General features: G+C 42.3%; 1 protein-coding gene across 1 annotated transcript in view; it reads left to right on the forward strand.

Moving 5' to 3' along the window:
- The first annotated feature begins 1,216 nt into the window (after nt 1–1,216).
- The window catches only part of LOC131687649 (whirlin-like), a 622,772-nt gene continuing 600,564 nt past the window's right edge, over nt 1,217–23,424 (forward strand). The window contains exons 1-6 of the mRNA XM_058971745.1: nt 1,217–1,586; nt 2,140–2,275; nt 2,397–2,581; nt 2,682–2,853; nt 16,729–16,845; nt 21,108–21,143. Coding sequence (XP_058827728.1) covers nt 1,276–1,586; nt 2,140–2,275; nt 2,397–2,581; nt 2,682–2,853; nt 16,729–16,845; nt 21,108–21,143 — 957 coding nt within the window. The 5' untranslated portion in view covers nt 1,217–1,275. The remainder of the gene's footprint in view (nt 1,587–2,139; nt 2,276–2,396; nt 2,582–2,681; nt 2,854–16,728; nt 16,846–21,107; nt 21,144–23,424) is intronic.

Below are 23,424 nucleotides of genomic sequence, written 5' to 3' on the forward strand. Positions count from 1 at the left end.
CAGCGATACTGTTTTTTTGTCTAAATATTGTTCTACCAGCGACACCGTGCAAGTATGATAATTGATATACGAGTGTGAATTAGCTATTAGATTATGAATCATAAGTACATCCAACCGATTAGTCACTAATTTGGATTGCATAAATGGTGGTGAGCCATGAAAGATTAATCTACTGCGATTGGTCATTGAACTTTTTGACACTTTTGATTTAATTTTTTTGTGTTCGTGCTCCATCCTACAAACGATTATCAGTCGGAGCTATTCCACCGCGGCTCATTCACACATTCCTCCTATTCAGCTCACCCCCTTTCTGACCAATGCTTAAAGGGTGGGAAGTGTAATATTGCCGGTTTCATTCGACCGGATAATCTATATGTACGTAACGGAGGGTAAAATTACCAGCTCGGAAGCCGTGTAATTACTATTGCTGCTGCACCCAAAAAGCTTTCTCATGTGGAAAAACTCCTCGCTTTGCCCTTGTGTGCATCCAATCCCTCCGGTTTAATTTGCGCTTCGTCCCCTTTCGATCGAGCAAGTTACTTCCCCAGCCAGTTAAGCTTTAATAGGAAATATTTCTTGACCATGAAAAACGTGGTTTGCCCTTTCATTCGCTAAGATAAACGGGTTGACGAGTGAGGGGCTAGCGAAGGGGGTTAAGTAAAATAAACTTGCCAGAACCGGGTCAGCCTCTACTGCAGAAGATAGCAGCTTTCCGTTTGACTTTTGATTCCTTTTCGGCAACCACTTCGATCGTTTGTTTGTGTGCTCTATTATAGTTGAATTGAAAAACTTCTTTGAGAAGAACATCGTTCCATTCTGCCTTCAGGCGTAATGCTGCTGTAGTGTGGAAACTTTGCTGCATTCCCTGTTGTTTGTTTCCAAGGATAATTAGTTGTTGCGTTTGAACTAGTCCCGCAGATAAGCGAACGATGGGGTCAATTACAATTAATTGAGAAATTCATTATCCTAGAATTTATTTTTAATTGCTTATTTATAGAACTTCCAATCTCAGTGGCACTCACAGTAGAAAGACGTTTTAGCATTCCTTTGCCTTCGAACTCTTTGCATGCTTACGCTTCATATTCAGCTTGAATATTTACTACTATTCTGTAATAGCATAACTTTTCCAAGTACTCCCTAGGACTGTCTCTGTCTCGAGGCGCTATCCTGTTTAGAGAACTTCCCCTCTTCTATTGCCACGTTTGCTTTTTCTTTTTCTTCTCACCTAAAATGTAGAGATGTGTGCAGATCCTGAAATCGTCGCGCCAAATCAGCATGACGGTCCGGGCACCTCCGTCGGCGGCGACTTCGATGATCAACTCTACCGCCCCGCTGCACGGGTTCGGTCCCCCTCCGAGCGTGGTTGGCAGCACCAGCCGACTGGCAGCTGCCGTCGCCGATCCGCTGGGGGGTCCCTCGCTTGTCGGTGTCGGCCCCGGATCCACCGTCGGTTCGGTCGGAGGAGGCCCGGTCGGAGTTTACCCACCACCACCGAACCGGCAAACGTGCTCTTGGATGGACCGCCAGGGGCGACCTGCTTCGCCACCGTACGATTACGGTGGCCGTCGGCCGGAACGAAGGGATCGGTGAGTATGCTGATTGTGTTTCTGTATTACCAGGGCTTTGGTTTTGATAGTAATGGATCTGACCATCCGAAACAATCACGTAACAATATTGTTCACAAAAAATCTCGTTTTTTGAGTAGAACCAAAACTGAGCAGCTGCCCAAATAGAATTAAAACATGAATCTGCATAATTTGCCTGCTAAAACATTAGTTTATAATCAACCAAGTGCGCTGTATTCCACTCTTCCAGTCTGTTTCCACTGGTGCAATTTTTCACACACTGCAGGTGCCTAGTAATTTGCCATTCAGAGCACACCACACCGCATCTGCAGTAACACGAAAAAAAGACCAAGCAATAAAGTAACCTCCTTCGAGTTCACCGAAATAAAAACTTTCCCCAAAGCGGAAACCCACAGCCCCCCCCCCTACTACGTTCCAACACCGGGCGCGATGGTGGTACAGAATTGCATTGTAAATGTAAATTTACGACCTTATCTCACCTGCATTCGAACCATTAGCGCCGTATAGGAATAACTAACCCTCTTTATACTCTGTACCTTCTCCACCTTGGCAGAGTTCGGCGAGTTGACCTAGTGATAGAACCCGGCCAATCCCTCGGACTGATGATACGGGGTGGTGTGGAGTATGGTTTGGGAATTTTTATCACCGGCGTCGACAAGGATAGCGTTGCGGACCGGGCCGGACTGATGGTAAGTGCCTTTCCGTTGCATTGCCACCCCCCTTCAACACTTTTCAGCAGCAGCAGATATTTCATTACAACTTTATTCTCCCCTATCCCCTCCAATCGCTAACGTCCTATCCCCGTTGCAGGTCGGTGATCAGATCCTAGAGGTGAATAATCAATCATTCATGGATGTGACCCATGACGAGGCTGTTAGTCAATTCAAGTTCCACAAGCGGATGTCGCTGCTGGTGCGGGACGTCGGAAAAGTGCCACACTCGTGTACCACCGTTGAGCCAGAACCGTGGGATGCCTACAGTCCGACCGGAGCGAGGTGAGTTTTTTTCGAAATTTTCTATGCCGAGGTCACTTTTCACCACCAGCGCCGGAAGGATTTATTCTACCATTGTCTTCTTCTCCTTATCGCCCCGCAGAACCCGCCGGAAATGTCCGGTGTCAGCGATGGTGGAAGAAAAAGCCAGATCCCTATTACCTCGTCATCATTTTGCTAACCTATCGTATTATATAGCGGAATATGGTGCTAGAGGAATGACCATAGAGGCCTTCGTATCTGTTTTATTAGAAATGTTAGATACACCCGAAAAGGTAAGATACTGTCAGTTGATTTTAATGCACTTCTGTGGAAACAATTTTGACATGTTTTGGCATTTTTGTGGCAAATAATTTTTTATTAAATAATGAAATAATGAATTAATAAACTATTTGGATAAGTAGTTCAAATTCAAACGATTAGCTGATTCAACTATTTGTTTATTTATTTATATAAGTAATTACATGTTCATTTATTTAAAATTTAACAAAAGGTGAATTCTCAAAATGTACATAAATAAGAATAAATTAAATTAATTATTTATGCGAAGAAAAAGTCGCCCAGAAAAGGTAGGTTTTATGTAGTTTCGGCCAAAACAGTTACGATTTAGGTTGCGCAGGCCTTCTTTTGGTCTTCTTGTTATTACGAGCAGCGTTTTCTTCCAGCTCCAATATTTCTGCTGTAGATATTCCATCATTACTGCCAGGTAGACGAGTGCTCCGGCACCGACAAACTCAGCATAGTGACCTTTTCTCAACAAACGATGGATTCGGTCGACAGGAAAGTGGAGACCACACAGTGGTTGCAATGGTACTAAAACGTGCTTTTAAATAATTGTGATCTAGGAGTTGATTCTATTGATTTGGTGATTTGTGTTAGAAATAATTTTTTCAGAATGGAAGCCCCCTTCTTTTGAAGTTTACTGATTTGTGAATAATCCATCCAGAAGTGATTTATTTCTATAAACTTTCGAGATAGAGTCATGATATCAATGATAAAATTATAGATAATTATAAGACGAGAAAATATGCTAAAAGTGCAAACTCTCTAAAATGTAATGGCGTTGAGATAAAGCACATTGTGCTCGACGGCTTTGATTTAATTCTCGGATGTTCTTATACTTCTAGTCTCCAGCTATTACGTCACCATTTAGCTCTCATCCCAGTGAGCCGTTTAGATGCTAATTACGTGAGTCATTGATCTTACCATGATCTACTCGGATAGTCCGCGACGGTGAATTCACCCGACTCCAACCGATAGTTCCTCGATAAAGAAATTTCTCCCAACACCGATAACCGCTTCCTTGAGCCATTCAGCTCCCAGCTTTATCTACTCGGATATATTTTATTTTATTTATTGTCGTCAAACAAGAGTAGACCGTTTTGTTACAACGATAAAATATAGTATACACTTAAAACATAAAATACTAATAACTAAACTAAACACTATCTGGTTTACATAGCACTACTTTAGGATGTTCTTTATAAGCGAATAATATTGAAATATTTTTGCCTTTCTCATATAGAAAGTTTATGCAATCACTCTGAAAAACGTCAACCTAATCCCGGCCCGGAGGGCCGAGTGTCATATCCCATTCGACTCAGTTCGTCGAGATCGGAAAAAGTCTGTATGTGTGTGTGTATGTGTGTATGTATATGTGTGTATGTGTGTGTGTGTATGTGTGTGTGTAGTATGTGCGTATGTGTCAAATAATGTCACTCATTTTTCTCAGAGATGGCTGGACCGATTTGCCCAAACTTAGTCTCAAATGAAAGGTGTAACCTTCCCATCGGCTGCTATTGAATTTTGGATCGATCGGAATTCTGGTTCCGGAATTACGGGTTTCAGAGTGCGGCCACACAGAAATTTCTCATAAAAACTATAGGAAAAATTAAAAATAGAATTTTTATTTTTGATGCTAAATGTATTCAAGGTGCATAAAACGTCGAGATTTGATGCAAACACGAAAAAAATTTGACGAAGATTCACTTTTTTGGATTTTGCACATTTTTGCCATTCTCATATAGAAAGGTTATGCAATCACTCTGAAAAACGTCAACCTAATCCCTAATTTTTTTTTCGACTCGCATAAGGTTTCTGGATTTTAACAGGGGCGTAGTTGATGGTTTACGGAGAGGGGTTACACCCCCCTCTACTGTTCACTCCCCTCCTTTAAAAATCTCCTTAAATCACCCCTCAGACCACCACCTCATACCCCTCCCTTTCAACCCCATCATCTTTAAACCACCACTATATTACCAAGCATACCAATTTATGCTGGGGAGTCGTTCGTTCATGGGACTTTCGCCCTCCTCACATACCCATCCCCGCATGACAAAATGAGTTAGCAAGCAGATAACATTGATCTAATGCTGATTAGGCTAATGGAGTATGATATTTTTTTGTTTCAAGTGTTTCACCGTCGACACCGTAGGACATTTCCACAATTATGTTGAACATAAAAAGCCTCCGTGCCATAGTTTAGAGAAATGAGAAAGGCACAATTGCACCGCTAGGTGGATTAAAACAGGTTTTTTAATTTGCTTTTTGTCATTGTTAAGTCAATAGCTTCGCAGTGCTTGTTGTAAGTTGCCATCATCTGATTTAATGGTCCAAACTTGGCATAATTTGTACGATAATTGTTTGTTATAAATGTATTTCGGATTCGTAACTGCCGGGAAGGTATATAAAAATTAAGTTTAGATAGAAGTTCGACTGAATCAATACGACACGAAATTATATCGTTTAGAAATGAAACCATTGCATATTCTCGGCGCTCTTTTAGTGTTTGGATGTTAATGAGCATACAGCGAGCTTTATAAGATGGGAGAGGAAATCGTGTCCAACCTATTTTGCGAAGTGCAAACAATAAAAATTGCCTTTGTACTGATTCTATTCTTTCTTCATGTGTGATTGAGAAAGGTGACCAAACTATGCTACAATATTCCAGTATTGACCTTACATACGAGATGTATAATGTTTTAATTGTATATGGATCATTAAAATTGTAACTAAAACGCTTTATAAATCCAAGCATGTTATTTGCTCTATTGATGATTGTGTTGTAATGGTCAATGAATGTTAATTTTGAATCTAGAATGACTCCCAAATCTTTAACTCTTTCGCACTTTTGTACCACTTGATTTCCTAGAGTGATTGAAATGTCAGGTGTATTTCGTTTCCTACTAAAAGTTATTGCATTACATTTTTTTACGTTTAGTTGCAGAAGGCTTTTGTTACACCAGAGGTAAAACATATGTATTTCTTCCTGTAATATCTTTATGTCTTGTTCGTTCCTAATTTCTAAAAAGAGCTTCATGTCGTCGGCATAGATAAGAACTTTTATGTGTTTGAGAATGTATGATATGTCGTTTACGAATAAAATGAACAAAAGAGGGCCTAGATGGGAGCCTTGAGGAACTCCTGATGTGACTTGAATGGGATTCGATTTCTTCCCTTTAAATCTAACTATTTGTTGACGGTTAGTTAAATATGATTCGAGCCATTTGAGAAGACCTGATTCAATTCCTAATTTTTTCAGTTTGAATAATAGCAAGGGTATGTCGATACGATCAAATGCCTTGCTAAATTCCGTGTAAAGAGCTTCAGTGTAGTTTCCATTCTCCATTGCAATCAATGAGTAGTTAACGAATTCTAGTAAATTTGTATTAGTTGAACGTCCTTTGAAGAACCCATGCTGCATGTTAGTAATTCTGTTTTTGATTTGATTGAATAGTTTTTCGTTAACGATTGCTTCAAAGAGTTTAGGCATACATGACATAATGGCAATTCCACGGTAGTTACATATGTCAGATTTTTTGCCACTTTTAAAAATGGGTACCAGGTACGAGCTTTTCCATAAATTGGGGAAAATGCCAGATTCAAGCGACATGTTAAAAAGCCAAAACAGAGGAGCTGTGAGTTCTTCATAAATACGGGTGGGATCCCGTCAGGTCCAGAACCTTTGGAGGCATCTAGTTTGTTTAGAGCCTCCATAATATCTTGCACACTGACATGATTGACGCCAATGTCTGTGGTGAATTCTGGGAAGAAACCGAAATATTCGCGATCACGATCTTCTTCAGAAAATGTGGTATAGATGTCTTGAAAGAAGGTTGCGAAAAGATTGCAGATTTGTTCCGCGTTGACACCGACATTTTCTTCAAGTTTCATTTTTGAAGGGAAGTTTTCCGATTTTAAATTATTTTTAACATGATTAAAGAAATTTTTTGGGCAAGATTTTATTTGAAGTTCGGTTTTTGAGTTATACTCTTCAAATGCTATTTTAATGGATAGGTTTAGTTGATCGCAAATGTCCAAATAGTTAAATAAGTTTCTTTCATTTCTGATTTTTTTATACTTTTTGTGGGCCTTTTGTTTACGATTTTTTAAATTTTTAATTTGCTCGTTATACCAAACTGGATATTTTGTGTTGCCTTGTCGCCTAATTTTTTTCAGTGGTACTTGTTCAACTATTATATCAAACAATTTTGGGTAAAAGACGTCTACTGAATTTTCGATACTTGTTTCATTTCTAAACAACGTTTGCCAATCTATACTGCTTAGTCTTTGTTTTATGTTGTCAAAATTTGCCAATTGAAATTGAAAGGCCTCTTCGTACTCGCAGTCATCGGGTCTTTTGTTATCATGTACAAATACAGAAAACTCTATTGCTGTATGAAACGCTTCATTTTTCCATAGTGGAGTTAATGATTCGGTGACACAGAAGTCTTCAAGAATGTTTGTGAATAATAAATCTAAATAACAGTTTTGCTGATTTCTAACATGATTAATTTGGTTAAGTCCTAAACTTGCAGTTTTGTCAAATATGGCCTGCAGAGTTTCGTTATCCCCAACGACTGGAAGTAGAATGCTTTCATTTTCAGTGTCTGGAAAGAAGTCAATGCTTCGTTGATTGAAGTCACCATAAATATGAACTTTTACCTCTGGGGGGAGCTGGGTTATAATCCGGCGGTAAATTATTCTACTCCGACTGAGAGTTCCCCGGCAGCGGAATTTCTCTCGGTACTTGAGTTTGTTCCGTGATCTAATAAGCCCCTATTTTTGTCACGATTTAGTCGGATAATCCTCGACGGCGAATCTACCCTACTGTGAATTCCCCGGCAGTAGATTTCTCCTTATACTGATGCTCGTTTCCGTGAACTTCCCGCTTCGTCCCGATCAACTCGTCCCCGGCAGTGAACTGCTCAACGGCTCAGCCAGTAGGTGCTGAGTTCTGTCCAGCGATTCCGGGTGTACGCTCGTCTCAAGGGAATTCGAAGACCACATGTTCCAGTATCTCTTGCACGTTCTCACACTACGGGCAAAGGGGTGACCGTGCCAAACCGATGCAGGTACTTCCGGAAGCATCCGTGCCGAACAAAAACTGCGTCAAATAAACCTCTGTATTGAGGATGAGACACCCGCCAGGAGACGTCTCGTGATACCTCCTGCTCCTCCGTTATTCTGTATGATCCTTTCCAATGCATTAATTGTCCTATCAGCCTGCGCTCACATGCATAGTCGACATGGATGTTGTAATTTAACCGATCGTCGACCATCACACCCAGGTGCTTTAACACGTGCATCGATGGAATGGATTGTCCCTCGACGCTGATCACAACTCGCTGGTTTTTTTACGGTTGCTAACCAGCACTACCACGCTGCTGCAACTTGACGTCAGCCATCCAGGTTTCCAATGACTATTGATTCTGCCGTCAACTCCACTTTCTCGAGGGTCTCGCCGGTTATCGTCAGGACGTCTTCTGCAAAACCAACGATTTCAACTCTTCTGGGCAGTTCCAGTGGTAACACTCCTTTGTACATAATATTCCAGAGCGTTGGGCCGAGTATGGAGCCCTGAGGTACTCTCGCTGTGACCCTAATCGCCCGCTGTCCCATGTTCGTTTCATAGACAAGTACTCGGTTCTGAAAGTAACTTTTCAGAACCTCGGACAGGTAGTCCGCATTCTGTGCAGCACTACGGCGATAGCCCCCCAACTAGCACTGTTGAAAGCGTTCTTCACGTCTATCGTTACCACGGCGCAGTAGCGACTACCCCTTCTTTTTTGCTTCAATGCTTTCTCCGCGCTTGCGATGATTGTGCGGATGGCGTCCATCGCCGATATCCCTTTCCGGAATCCGAACTGCCTCTGCGATACTTTGTTCTCACTTTCAGCGTAGGTCGTCAGTCTGTTGAGGATGACCCTTTCCAGGAGCTTACCAAGAGTATCCAGTAGACATATAGGCCGATACTATGCTGGATTACCACAATAGATCTAAATATTGGTCGCAGTGGTCCGTCTCCAACAAAAAATGCTGGATCTCCTGGTGGTTTCCCTGGTTTTGGCAGCAACACCAGCTTCTGGATCTTCCATCTATCCGGGAAGTGGCCTTTGTCCAGGCATTTCTGTAGGACTATTCAGAAGATGTCCGGAAACGCCAGTATCGCAGTCTTCAGTGCCACGTTTCCCGATCAGAATGAAGTAACAAGATTATAACAGAATGCAATTGTCGTAACATACTGTGTTATAAATTTGGTCTCGTTAGTAGTTAAAATAACAGAAAATTATAACAAGTTACAAAGCGAGATATAGTTTTGGAATCTTTTTGTTATGTGTTTCTGATCGGGTAGGGACACCATCCGGTCCGGGAGCTTTTTTCGCTTTCAGCCATTTTGCCACAATATCATCTTCATCAACGAACGGTGTAGACGGACATGCGGTTGGATTGTGCTGCGGGAAAAGACCCTCTACAATAATTTTCAGTTTGTCGGCGCACATTTCGACTGGCATCATTGGACCCTTGATCCTAGCCATAACGACACGGTTAGAATAGCCCCAGGGGTTGACGTCTACTTCTCTGCACAGGCCCTTGTAGCAGATGGACCTGCTTAGCACTATCTCGCGTTTAAAAGCGGCCCTGGCTGCCCGGAATGTTACCTTACATTCTTCTCTGACTGCCTCAGATCTTGCTCTCTGAACGCGTCTTCTGGCTTTTAGGCAGACGGCCCCAGTAAGCTGGATGCCGGTAGTTCATCGGCTCCATTTTCCCCGGCATTGTTACATCACATGCCCTCGCTACTGTTTCCGACAGCTCATCAACACTCGGAATGGGAACTACGCTGTCAGCACGAAGCGCTTCCATAAAAAGGTCCTTGTCGAAGTCCTATACTTTCCACTTCCGCTCGTCAGTCCTAACTCTCCGCGTTACAGTATAATTCCGCCGATCAATAGCGTAGTGAATCGTTTTGGGGTCGCTATGTGTCGACTGCTCACTAACTCACTAAATGAAGTCGTCATGTTATCCGTTTGCGAAGGACTGCAGAATATTATGTCCATGATGGATTCCGGACCGTCTTTGCACAATCACACATCTAGCTTCGCCAGGGATTACAACAAGTTGTAACCTCTCGCATTGATCAGCCTGTAATCCCACTCCATGGCCCAAGCCTTAAAATCTCCTCCTATAACAACCGGCTGATCAGGTGTCCACCGTGGAGGAGCATAGCTGCAACCTACGAATACGCCGTTCTGGCGATTACGAAACCTTCGTGTGCCTCTTGAACAGGGAAACACCCCATCACTTGAATTGCCGCCATCCCAGTTACAGTTATCGGGAGGAACGCAATGATTAAGATTAAGCTGGGATATCTCCATCATTATTGGTCTGCCTTCGCCTTTTTGTGCTCTGGGCATTAGGAACCTCCCGTCATGAGGTCATTTTCGTCCTCCGGTTTGCAGATCATGTCCCTTGGTTGATCAGTGAAGACCTTCAGTTTCAGTTCCTCGCCTATTGTCCGGGGTCCAAGCACCTGAAGCATCGCTTCATCTGCTTGGTAACCCGTGGAGAGACTCTCAACGAACATATCGACCATCCGACTTCTATCTTGCCAGTCTCCGTCAGCTTGTTGGCAATGACGACCGGTAGTCGAATCGCCACCGTTTAAGTGCCTCCATACGATTTCCTAATCCGGATAGTTGCCTGAACATCTAGTTTTTTTTTTTTTTTTTACAATGGAGAAGACTTTTATGTCCTAGCCCAGTACACGTGCTATTGGTAGGGTCCAATCTACCGCACGGGGTGCACTGGGGGCGTGTCGGACTCGAATGGTGACCAGCCATTAATACCGACTAAACTCCATTGGGCTCCGCCATCATTCCCCCCAGGAACTACCTCTCGGTATTACTTCTGGGGGGATGGCTGTACTAAATGTACTCATTCACTCTCACTCACGCGTTCATACATCCTGTATGAGGCTTACTTGGGTGCTCTCTCAATCGCACTTTGATTCACTCTCAAACACTCCCACATGAGGCTAATTTTGTGCTCACCTTTTACGTTCCATGCGAGGCTGACTTGTGTGCTCACCTTACTCGTTCCTTGCTAGGCTTACTTTTGTGCTCGCCCTACCCATACCATGTGAGGCTGACTTGGGTGCTCACCCTATCACCTGATTCACTCTCAATCGTGCCACTCTATTGTACCTTTGTCACTCCCTCTGGCAACCCATGTGGGACATTTTTCTTAGGCCCCACTTCTGACATACCATGCGAGGCTGACTTTTGTGCTCACCTTTTTCATTCCTTGCTAGGCTGACTTTTGTGCTTGCCTCTACCAACCTGTGAGGCTGACTTTTATGCTCACCCTTAACATGCAGTGTGAGACTGACTTGGATGCTCACCCTTTCATTCCTCTGCCACGCCATGAGGCATCGATAGCTTAGTTCCAACATACTACGCTACGACCCTCCCGTCTTGGCATGAGGCAGTCCACTTATACGCCTATACACTCACTCTTCTGTCTTGCTTCGGGGTGGCTGGGTTTACCCCTTACGCGGTTGCCATTCGCTGCGCCAACCTGCCTCGGCATGAACAGACCATTCACTCTCTTATTTTGCGCTTGGCCTTTTCGCTCCAGCTAACCAATCACTAGTTAGCCGTGCCCGTCGTCTGTTGCTCGGTTCGCCAGATTACCTGTAGCCTACTGGCAATCTGGATGGTAGCAGCCTTCTCCACCGATTGACACATCCTCTGAATAAGGGTATCAGGGGTTGTGTCCCAGCCACAGACGTCAAGCATTGCTCTTCTTTCGACGTCGAACCGCGAACATACGAACAGTATGTGTTCGGCAGTTTCGTCTACACCTGGGCAGTCCGGGCAGGCTGGGCGAAACTGTGAAGGTACTGTCGGAAACAGCCATGGCCTGACAGGAATTGTGTCAGGTGGAAGTGAACTTCCCCATGGGGTCTTCCCACCCAGCTCGATATGTTAGGTAACAGCCGGTGGGTCCACCTACCTTTCGTGGAGTTATTCCACTCACGCTGCCATCTGGCGACCGAGGTCACCCTGATGCGCCCACGGGCTCCTCTATTTCCACGTAGCTCGAAGCACTCCTTATCTTCCCGAATGACCAGCCCGACTGGCATCATGCTCGCTATCACGCAGGATGCATTGTGTGATACCGTGCGGTAGGCAGATATCACTCTGAGGCACATCACGCGGTAGGTGCTCTCCAGTTTCTGTAGGTAACTGGTTACCCTCAGTGCTCTTGACCATGACGGGCCGCCGTACCTGAGAATAGATACGGCAACGCCTGTCAGTAACCTACGTCTACTGGCGCACACCTTTGAGCTGTTGGACATCATTCTCGACAGTGCCGCAACAGCAGTCGACTCTCTCTTGCATGTATAGTCGACGTGGCTGCCGAAGGTCAGCTTGTCGTCTATAATGACTCCGAGAGACTTCAGACTCTGCTGTGAGGTGATCGCGACTTCTTCCACATGGATAACTGCATGTTGTGCCGACTTGCGGTTGTTGACGATAACTACCTCCGTCTTATGCTGAGCGAGCTCCAGGCCTCTCGCGCTCATCCATTCCTCCACCGTGTTGATCGCGTGTTCTGCAGTTAGTTCTACCTCAGGGATTGACTCCCCGTAGATCTCCAAGGTTACGTCGTCGGCAAAGCCCCAGAAGGGAACTTCAGTCTCAGAACCCCGTCATACATGAGGTTCCATAGCACCGGGCCTAGGATCGAGCTCTGCGGGACTCCGGCGGTAATCGGAACCCTTTTCTGACCGGCATCGGTCTCGTATAGCAGTACGCGGTTCTGGAAGTAGCTTTCCAGGATCCGGTACAGACCCACCGGTAGGCTAAGCCGGTGAACGAGAACGCGATGGCATCCCAGCTTGCCCTGTTGAATGCGTTTTTCACGTCAAGTGTCACTAACGCACAGTATCGAACGCCTTGCCTTTTTCGTTGGATCGCTATCTCGGCAGTCTTTATCACTGAGTTGAGAGCGTCCACTGTGGACTTACCCTTCCGAAAGCCAAACTGGTTGCTTGACAGACCGTCCGTACCTTCTGCGTACGGGGTTAGCCTGTTGAAGATAATCCTTTCAAGCAATTTGCTAGTCGTGTCGATCAGACAGATTGGTCTGTACGCCGATGGGTCGCCTGGCGGCTTCCCGGGCCTCGGCAACAGGACCAATTTCTGCCTTTTCCATCTATCGGGGAAACGGCACTCGTCAAGGCATTTCTGCATAGCTAGCCTGAACATGTTCGGGTTCGCTATGACTGCTGCCTTAAGAGCGCTGTTTGGAATTCCATTCAGCCCTGGAGCTTTGTTCATTGCTAGGGAATTTGCCACTGCGAGTAGTTCTTTATTCGTCACCGGGCCACCATTTCGGCCGTGCCCGCACTGTCTCGTAGTGCAGGTGGCCAGGGGCTTGTGGCTCGAGACGGGAAGAGTACTTCGATAATCGTCGCCAACCGGTCCGGAGACCGTTCTGGGGGTGAAGAGCCCCTCTTTGGTCTTGGCCGTCACGATTCTGTAGGCGTCACCCCACGGATTCGCGTTGGCACTCTCACACAGGTTGTCGAAACACGCTCTCTTGCTGCTTTTAATGGCCTTGTTAAGGGCCAATTTCGCAACTCGAAACACTTCACGGCGGTTCTCTCTTGCATCCTTGGTGCGGGCTCTTTGCATCCTACGTCTAGCTCTGAGGCAGGCTGATAGTAGAGCTGCAATCTCGGCACTCCACCAATATACCGGGCATCTGCCGTTTCTTGGCAGAGTTTTTCTCAGCATAGTGGCGCGGAACGCGCGTGATAGAACAGCTACCAGCGCATCCCCGCTTAGACTGTCGGTGTTGGCCTCCAGTCCCAGGGCCGCGGTGAAATCTTCGCTGTCGAAGTGATTGGACTTCCACCCGCGTACCTGACAGGGATCTCCCGCCCTCGGATGCTGCACACCATAGTTGATCCTAAAGCGGATTGCCAAATGATCGCTATGGGTCTACCCTCCATTCCAAGCCTGGAACCAGACTCGGACTGGCAAATGTTACATCAATCCATGCTTCCACCCCGTTTTTACGGAATGTGCTAGGGGAGACATCATTAGCTAGCACAGTATCGAGTTTCGAAAGTTGCTCCATTAGCGCTTGGCCCCTGCTATTTGTACAGCGGCTGCCCCACTCTACTGCCTAAGCGTTAAAGTCTCCCGCTATTACTACCGGTTTCCGGCCCACTAGGTCTGATGAGAGCCTGTCGATCATCTGGTTGAACTGTTCTATGGGCCACCTTGGTGGAGCGTAGCAGCTACAATAGAACACACCATTGATCTTGGCAATCGCAACACCCTCGGCGGAGGAGTGTATTACCTCTGTAACTGGGAACCGTCCCGTTGTACAGATTGCCACCATCCCAGGCCCGTCCGACACCCAATTGCCGTTGCCGGCAGGGATGTTGTACGGGTCTGATAGGAGGGCGACATCTGTCCTCGACTCCGAGACCGACTGCCACAGCAGCTGCTGAGCAGATACGCAGTGGTTAAGATTCAACTGTGTTACGTTCATGGCTTTTTCTTACCCGCCTCCCCGAAGGGACACTCAGGTCCGCCCATAATATGGTTACGGCCTTGCTTCTTACTGGCGCAGGTAAGGCATTTTGGTGCCCCATCGCATTTCTGCACCTTGTGTCCCTCCTCACCACAGCGACGACACAACCTGCTTCTGTCTGGGCCCTTGCAGTCGTATAACTTGTGGCCTGGCTCCAGACACCGATAACACCTGTCCACTGAAGGCGGAGACAGAGGGAAGCTGCGAGGAATGACGCGTGGTAGTTATACAAAGCGGTATTCAACATTTGTAGGAAAAGCGCTCCGACACCCGTGATTACGCACGAGATAGGTGGAAGTAGCACTTTGAGTTGCTATTGAATGAACAAATGAGTAGAGAACGAACAATCAGAATGGGGAATCATGGACAAGCTGTGGATCCACCGACGCTGGACGAAGTTCGAAAGGCTATTCTAGTGCTGAGAAATGGCAAGGAAGGATGGAAACTCGACAGAACTTGAGCAATTCGGGGGTCGATTGGCTGTACGAATCAATTCTCTGTTGATCGGGATGATCTCGGTGGAAGAAAATCTTGGATTGAATAATCTCATTTGCCCTATCTTCAAGAAGAGCCACAAACTAGAGTACAATAATTATCCTTAATGCCGCCTACAAGGTACTCTCTCGGATTCTGTTTAGCAGACTTCGCTCGTTGACTTATCCAGTTTCTGGATAAATTACAAGAATACAACTTGCGGACTGACGATCTGTTTGTGTCTTTCAAGGCTGCGTCCGATTCAGTGAAACGAAACGAACTGTGGCAGATAATGCTTGATTATGGGTTACCGAAAAATCCGATTGAGCTGACTCGTATGAAGCTGAATGGCACAAGCGTCAAAATAGCCGGAGAAAAATGTGACTCGTTTGTGACGATAAATGGATTGAAGCAAGGCGATGCACACTCTAATCAATTGTGCACCATGGTGCTCGAGGGTTCAATATGGAGTACTGATGTGAAAAGGAACGGAGCCATCATCATGAGATTGTATATGCTTCTTTGTTTTGCGGGCGACATCGACATATTTCGCGTTGACCGTACACCAGTAGAAGAGGTATTAGTATATTTTAAAATGGAAGTTGCGAGAATCGGACTGACTATAAACTCTGATTACATTAAATATATGATATCTAGTAGAGAGTAAGGCAATCCGAACGGTATTGATTTCGAGGTGGAAATCTATGGGGTACGGTAAGAGGTTTTCGACAAATTCATATATCTTGAAATGATAGTGACATATGATTATGATTTAAAGATGTGTTGTGGTAACGAATAGGACTTTCTATAGTTTGCGTAGTCACCTAAAGCTCCATAGTGTACTGACGCCCAAAATTTACTCTATACAAATCACTGATACTCCCTGTTGCTCTGTGCCACCCCTAGTTGGATTAAAGAAAGTTTTTTTTCAAGAAAAGCAATATATATTTTCTAAGTCATCTGCACTAAGCTCCTATTGTTAAAGTGATTTGTTGGCAAATTTTAAGAGGGGATTTCTTTCCAATTGAATTGCTAGAGACATTCCACTTTATTGCGGTTTTATCTCTGACATGTCTTATCCATCTCTATCATAATGTAAAACGAATTTCAATTTCAATTTCTTTTTTAACTCTCAGTACAATGATTTGATGGTCGGGACGAGGACTGGTGCTATTTTTGGAAATGGTTGTCGACTGTCAACTGCCTGTGGAAAGCCTCCCTTCGGTGGATCTACGAGCGGTCTGCTTGGCGCGAATTGTTGCAAAATGCTGCTTCCGATTCGACGTCCGAATTTCGTGATCACAAAATGAAGAGTTTTTCTTACCAGCAGTTTTGTCACAGTGATCCAATGGGACGATGTTATCAATGCAATAATATGCTTGCGAATATTACCGACCAATCATGGCGCAGATAATGAATGGTTTTATGATTTTTTTTTGTTAGATATTGTAGGCGCACATAATGCGGATTTAGATATAAAATTGCTGAGCACATTCCCTATCACATAGCGAGAAATTCTAGTTTTTTCATTAAGAACCACATTCGTATTTAAAAAACAGAAACTATTCCAGTAAAAGCATTGAAACGGGGACCCTGTATTGAAGCTTTATGAGAATTTAACGATTATAACGTCAAGCCTTTGTAAACAAAAACGAATAATCATATCCCCTTACTTCGCATGGCAGAAATGTTTCCACAGAAATCACTAATAAATGTCCACTTGCGTGTTTGCCCTTTTCCACACCTAGTAACTATAATCTATCCTTTTCATCTTTCCACAGCATACTTTAGTGACAGAAATAAGAGAATTAATTTTTCCTGAAGATAGAACGCGGTACGACGAACTTGTATATAGGAGAGGGAGAGACATTTACGGTGATCCACTAGATAGGCATAGGGTGAGTACCAAATTTCGCCACATTATCCGTCAAATCCCATCACTATCACTACGGTACTGGTACGGTACCCCATCCTACTATCCTGCTACCAGCATGTATCGTGATCGGGCGTCACAAACAACACATAAATCAGAATTAACGAGACGCCACTCCGGTTTCCGCTCAGTTATATGTTGTATGTGTGGGTATGTAGGTAGAGCAAGAAACTAACTCCTTGCTCCCCCATTCCATCTTATCAGGGCTCCATTTGATTTCTTCGTCAGTAGCTAGCTGGCGATGGCCACGGAAGCCAGACAACCAGGCGTCTCCATGCTCGTTTTATCGCTTATCCTCTCTCTCGTTCTCTTTTTTTACGGCTGTTTGTGTTTAACTTTTTCCACCTATAATCGGTAAGCGGATGACTACTGACTGACTGACTGACTGCTGACTAGGACGCGTTTTGTTTTTCCCCTTTTATGCTCCGTAACCTTCAACACAAGCACGTATTCTGTTAGTTTTTTCGGTGTCACGCGAAATAATGTTTCATGTAAAATAAAAATGACATCAACTTTGCGGGTTTCGAATTCCCTTCCCTTAATCTCTGGTAAACAGTTTGAAGGATTGTGGGGATTTGTTGGCTACTTTGAATTCTGTAATCCTACGTCGGGCAAGATAAACAACATCTGCAGTTCTCGTAGGGTCAACTGCTTGATTAGAATTTTCGATTAGGTATCGTGTGTCACTTTTAAGTAGATTGTCTGCAGTATCATCTCTCGGAGAGGATGGGTTTCAAGGCAGCTAGCGAGAAATTTACTAATTTAGTCACGCAAAATGGCAGCCTTTTTTGTCTAGTTCTGTGGTGGGTTGGGCATGAATTACAATTTTTTCTGATCTGCTCCTATTGACGCAACATTAGTAACAAAAAGAAGAAATTCTCATGTCTTCATGATATGAGTGACAATTATGAATACTGATAGGCCGACACTGACATAATTAGTATTTATAGCTTGATTTGGTGCCGTGAATAGAATATTCAGGAATGAAGAAAAGTTCTATGTAGGGGTGGACGTAACGTAGTTGGTAAATCGATTGCGTTGTACGCAGCGTACCTGGGTTCGAGTCCCGACCCCGCACATGGGGGTAGACATTTTTCATAAGAAATTTTTTAACCCGAAGAGGGGAATGACCTTAAGGTTAAAACCTCTGTAATCGAAATAAAAAAAAGTTCTATGTGTGGAAGAATGGGTTTTGCCTGTAAGATACTTCTTGGAATTTCTTCTTATGGTTCACGATACCATTGAACAACTTGATCCCTCTCAACAGGGGGAAACTTCGACACGCACGAGGGTGGTTTCTCAACAATGAACAAAAATTCAATGTATAGATAGGTACTCGTTCCCACGATGATACATATACACGCATCCATACGATACGCTCTGCTTAGCGCACTGAACTTGGTGAATATGAATAGCGTTCGTTATTTATTCGTTTATTCGACACGGTTCTTTGAGTTAGTAAAATTAAAAATTAACACTAAAATATCTATCTGTTAGGTCTTGTTAATTCTGTCAGCAAATTGCGTGTTGAGATCGTCTTCCTCGGCGGTGAGGCATTAGGTGCACCGCAGCTCAAGGTTAGTCGGTCTGCTCTCTCTCTCTCTCTCTCTCTCTCTCTCTCTCTCTCTCTCTCTCTCTCTCTCTCTCTCTCCTCTCTCGCGTTATCGTTCACGTCCATGTCGTCATCGGTACTGCTTTCTTGCTGTCCACGATCAGGTGTTCCTATTGGTATCTTGTTTTTGGGAGTCCCTGTTGTAGATCCGCCTTCATCAGTATTTGCTTTACTCTTTATTGGCGATGCCGGTTGTTGGTTTGGAAGCACTAGGCGCTGTTATTGTTACTTCGCTGGTGGTAATGGCAGTTGGTTTCGTGATACTGGGCGCGATCGATGTTGAGGTAGCATTTGTTACTTCCCGAATCGAAGCCATTGGTTCAGCCACCGTATTTCTGAATTTAATATATTCTGGCGATATAATCCATTCACGGTTGATTTCTTACCCTTCTGCTGCTGGACGCAAGAGAGGGATTCCATGAGAAACCGGCCGACCGCAAAATATGACCATCGTCGATTCGAACGAAACTTTGCAGGTGTGTTCGCTGTATGAATCTCCATGATATTCTCTGGCAATTGGAATATTTTGATACAAGAGTAATTTTTCAAAAGGGCGTAAACGTTTCTACGTGTATGAATTTCAATTTTTTTTTGTTCGATTACTGTATTTTATACAGCAAAACTATCTGAGAACAAGTTACAGGGAATGAATACTTCTGTCCGAAAAAATATACACTGAAAAAAATGTTGCTTCATTTTTCAAAAAACAAAAATTTATGATAAAAATTTAAATTGTGAAAAAACCCATTTTTTAAAAAAAATTATATTTTGTTACCAAAAACCTAAAGAGAAAAGAAACATTTTGATTGTGATTGCATGATGGAGAAAAAATCGGTAAAAAAGTTTTTCTAACAATAACTTCGTACATGTTTTTAAATTTCATACTAATAGACATACAAAATTGTAATTCTATTACAGAATATAATTCTAAGCACCATTTAAAATCAAAATGCATTTAACAAAAATCTTCCAAAATGCGATAGTTTTCGAGATATTTGAAATTTTGCTACTTCAAAAACAGTTAATTCGTGTAATCATGTAACTTTAAAGTGTTTCACAATATCGCCTTGATGTCAAAGAGAAAGTTGCAGGAAAGTTTACGGGCCTTTTGAAAAACCTATTAATGTTGATGGAGAAACGCGACTAACTTATGAAAAGGTCGTAATAAAACAAAATAATTGTGTTGTTAAAACAAAAGTTAAAATATCTCGAGAACTACTACATTTTGGAAAATTTTTGTTAAGAGCATTTCGATTTAAAATGGCGTTTAGAATCATTCAAAAAGAAAATTGTATTTTTGACTGCAAATAGTAAGAATTATAAAAAAATGTCAAAAGTTGCTGTTAGGAAAACTTTTTTATTGAAAACTTCTCCATGATCCAAATACACTAAAAAGGTTGCTTTTACGTCTTTAAAACGATAAACATTAAATTTTTGACATTTTTTGCTGGGGTAACGCGAATAACTTTTAAGAAGGGCATAATTACACGAATTAATTGTTTTTGAAGGAGCAACATTTCAAATATCTCGAAAACTATAGCATTTTGAAAGATTTTTGTTAAATGCATTTTGATTTTAAATGGTGCTTAGAATTATATTCTGTAATAGAATTACAATTTTGTATGTCTATTAGTATGAAATTTAAAAACATGTACGAAGTTATTGTTAGGAAAACTTTTCTACCGATTTTTTCTCCATCATGCAATCACATTCAAAATATTTCTTTTCTCTTTAGGTTTTTGGTAACAAAATATAAAAAATTTAAAAAAATGGGTTTTTTCGCAATTTAAATTTTTATCATAAATTTTCGTTTTTTTTTAAAAATGACACAACATTTTTTTCAATGTATATTTTTTTCAGACAGAAGTATTCATTCCCTGTAACTTGTTCTCAGATAGTTTTGCTGTATAAAATACAGTAATCGAACAAAAAAAATTGAAATTCATACACGTAGAAACGTTTACACCCTTTTGAAAAGTTGCTCTTGAGTCAAAATAATCTTATTACCTGTGGAAAATATTTAGTCTTGCGTGACGGTGAAACGTGTAAAGTTTCATTGGAATCTAAGATGGTCGGTCACGATTTTAAAGATTTTCGGACGGATCTTCGTGGAATTCCTCAAGAGCAACATGTTTTACAAGCTACCAAATCCAAAATCTGGAGATAATAGAGACACTGCAGAGGTATAAAAATTCCTTGCTTGTTGAATTCGGGTTTTTGCAGTGTAAAATTCTCAGGTATGTGTTGGGTTGGATTTTCAGGACACTCGGATTCGTGTTTGTAAGAAATCAAAACCGACCCTTTCTTCGAATTAACCATACAAGATAATTGAGGCATCTTCAAGTTTTTTGTAAAAAAAAGTTCCACCAGCTAGAATCGCCCCAGTCGGAAAAATCTTACGGATTCTAAATATTTCATTTGCTTCGGGTGCAAGGTATATGGGGCTATTCATTATTAATCACCGCATAGGAAATTACTCGGCACGGAAGTCGACTGGTCAGACGAAATATTACTTACCTTCGCAACGGACTCCCATTCCCTATTCCTATTTCTCAGTCAAAATGCTAACCGGAAAAATACATAAAGTAAATAATACAATTTGTCCTTTTTTTCAGAGAAAAGATCATTTACCTCATTCGCATGACCTACCGGTAAGTACTGGAACCTAATGTTACAATTCGGCTTGAAATATTCATTAGCAAATGACAGAAAGCAACACCGTGAGAAAGGATACTGAACTTCGATTTGATGCGATATTTTTTAAAGAGTTTGTTGTCCTCCTCACATCACACCAATTTCGTTCACACTTACTGTTTCAACTTAGAGGTAGATTACACAATTGGTACTTAGATTGCGGCTAGTTTGACAAATTTAGGAGAGAATCGAAACCGACTGAAGCAGTAATTGGTACGACTTCGGAATTAATTTCCGCTTCACAATTTATCTCAATCTGCTTCAAAGTTTGCTTCCATAATTCACAATTTTACGCTCATATTTCGCGTTTTCTATTTTACTTTAATTTTTCCGATGACAAAAAACAATTTCGCCTTATAAAATCGCATGAATTATTTGACACTTGACACTTTCAGCTTATATCACACTTATGACACTTAATAATCCGTCGAGTCGCTGCTCGATTCAAGGTATCCGAAAGTTGAAATTTTAAATGCAATATCACACCTACACGTTGTTTAGATTAATACTCATAAGCAGGCTATCTTTGCCGGAACAGGTACTTGTCTTTCATGTCGTTTGTCAATTAAAACTAAGCGCACTTGAAATCGATAGTGCTTTCGAATACTCGAGAATTACTTACTTTAAATAGTCTCATCTATTGTCTACCGACCGGGGAACAGAAGTGGGTCACGCGATTGGCATTTACGATCGTTTCAAGTAAACTTTGGAAATTGTTCAGATTTGAGCCATTGATCCAACGGTTTGCGAACTCCGAAGTGGGCTGTTCCGCTATCACTAATTATACGCCCATTTAAAGTGCTTCTAATTAATTACGCTTCGTTTGATATGTGATAATGAGCCTTGCGGGAATAGATAGCTTTGAAGAGGAACGTTGACCTGTTTTATTGTGAAGTTAGTGCATTCCTGAAAATTAGTTCAGTCAAATCATATTCATAGTTTTTCGAATTACTTCGGATTGTGTTGCGTAGTTCTGCACTTAATACATTTTGTACTGAAGAAAAGACCAACAACACGCTATGAGTTTGGGTTCTCCAGTCGAATCGTATTCCGAAATCAATGGGACCTTGGAAATTTTTGGTCCATTTTTCTTGATTCTGGAATCACCGAAATCAGTCAGAAAGTACGCAGATTCACATGAGTCACTGAAAATGTGACTCTAAAGATCAAGGAGTTTATGTTGTTGGAAGAACAACAGACAGAAATATTCATCAAAATGTGTAGATCCAAATATTTTCTCGATATGTGCTAGATATCCCTAAACATATTGGCCATGTACACTTAATGTGAAAATCTGTGATATTTGATGAATGTCCTCTACTCTATTTCCGAGAACGGTGTTCGAAATTAGCCAATGTGCTACCTAATAAATTCAAGGATTCACAATATACGACTTGTGCGAGGCAAATTATAAAAATGGCTGAAATTACTCTTTTCGTGTAAAGCCGGAACAAGTTATCTGACCTGATCAAAACAGGCATGGTGTATGAAAGTTTCACAAATTTCCAATTATTGGAAATCGTTTGAAATTGAGAAATCTTAAGCCAACTGAACATCTTTTTTAGAGAAGCTTCAGGACCGATCTCCGAAACAGGTGTTTAGTTTCAAAATCCTAATTTTCGTAAATACAGAATATTCCAAAAAAGTTAAAAATAACCACTACGATATTGAAGATCTGCTTCATACGGCATTCTGACTGCGAATATCCGGTATGAGTAACTTGTTGAAGTAGCATACAACTGACGTTTTAACACAAGAGCACCATTTAAAAAAAATTTGCTGGAATAGTTTCTCGGTTTTTGAATTCGCTATACTGATAATTAGATTTATGTGCTACCTAATCGGGAATTTTCGCAGCAATTTTGTATTATGTAAAATGTACCACTATTATGAACTCCAAAATTAATGTTTTTTGTGACTCAAGTTATCTGCGCCATGATCGGTCCATACTATTAGATCGCTGAACGAGCATATTATAGAGTAGTTAGCAACGGCCCATTCGATGACGGTGATTCGCAAAAAATAAATTACCAATTTGCCAATTAATAGTATCAGGCCGTTACCAGTTTACCAGTAGAGATTTTTGGATTCGGGTCGGGTTCGGCTTTTGAACAGATCACATTTCTTGACACTGTTTACGTCTTTACACAACACCCAACCTCTTTTACAAAATAGAATTATTACGACCACGCCTTCCATTGAACTACCTTGATCCTAGGATTACTGTCAAAAATTCTA

Source organism: Topomyia yanbarensis, chromosome 3, assembly GCF_030247195.1.
Source record: "Topomyia yanbarensis strain Yona2022 chromosome 3, ASM3024719v1, whole genome shotgun sequence".
NCBI lineage: Eukaryota > Metazoa > Arthropoda > Insecta > Diptera > Culicidae > Topomyia > Topomyia yanbarensis.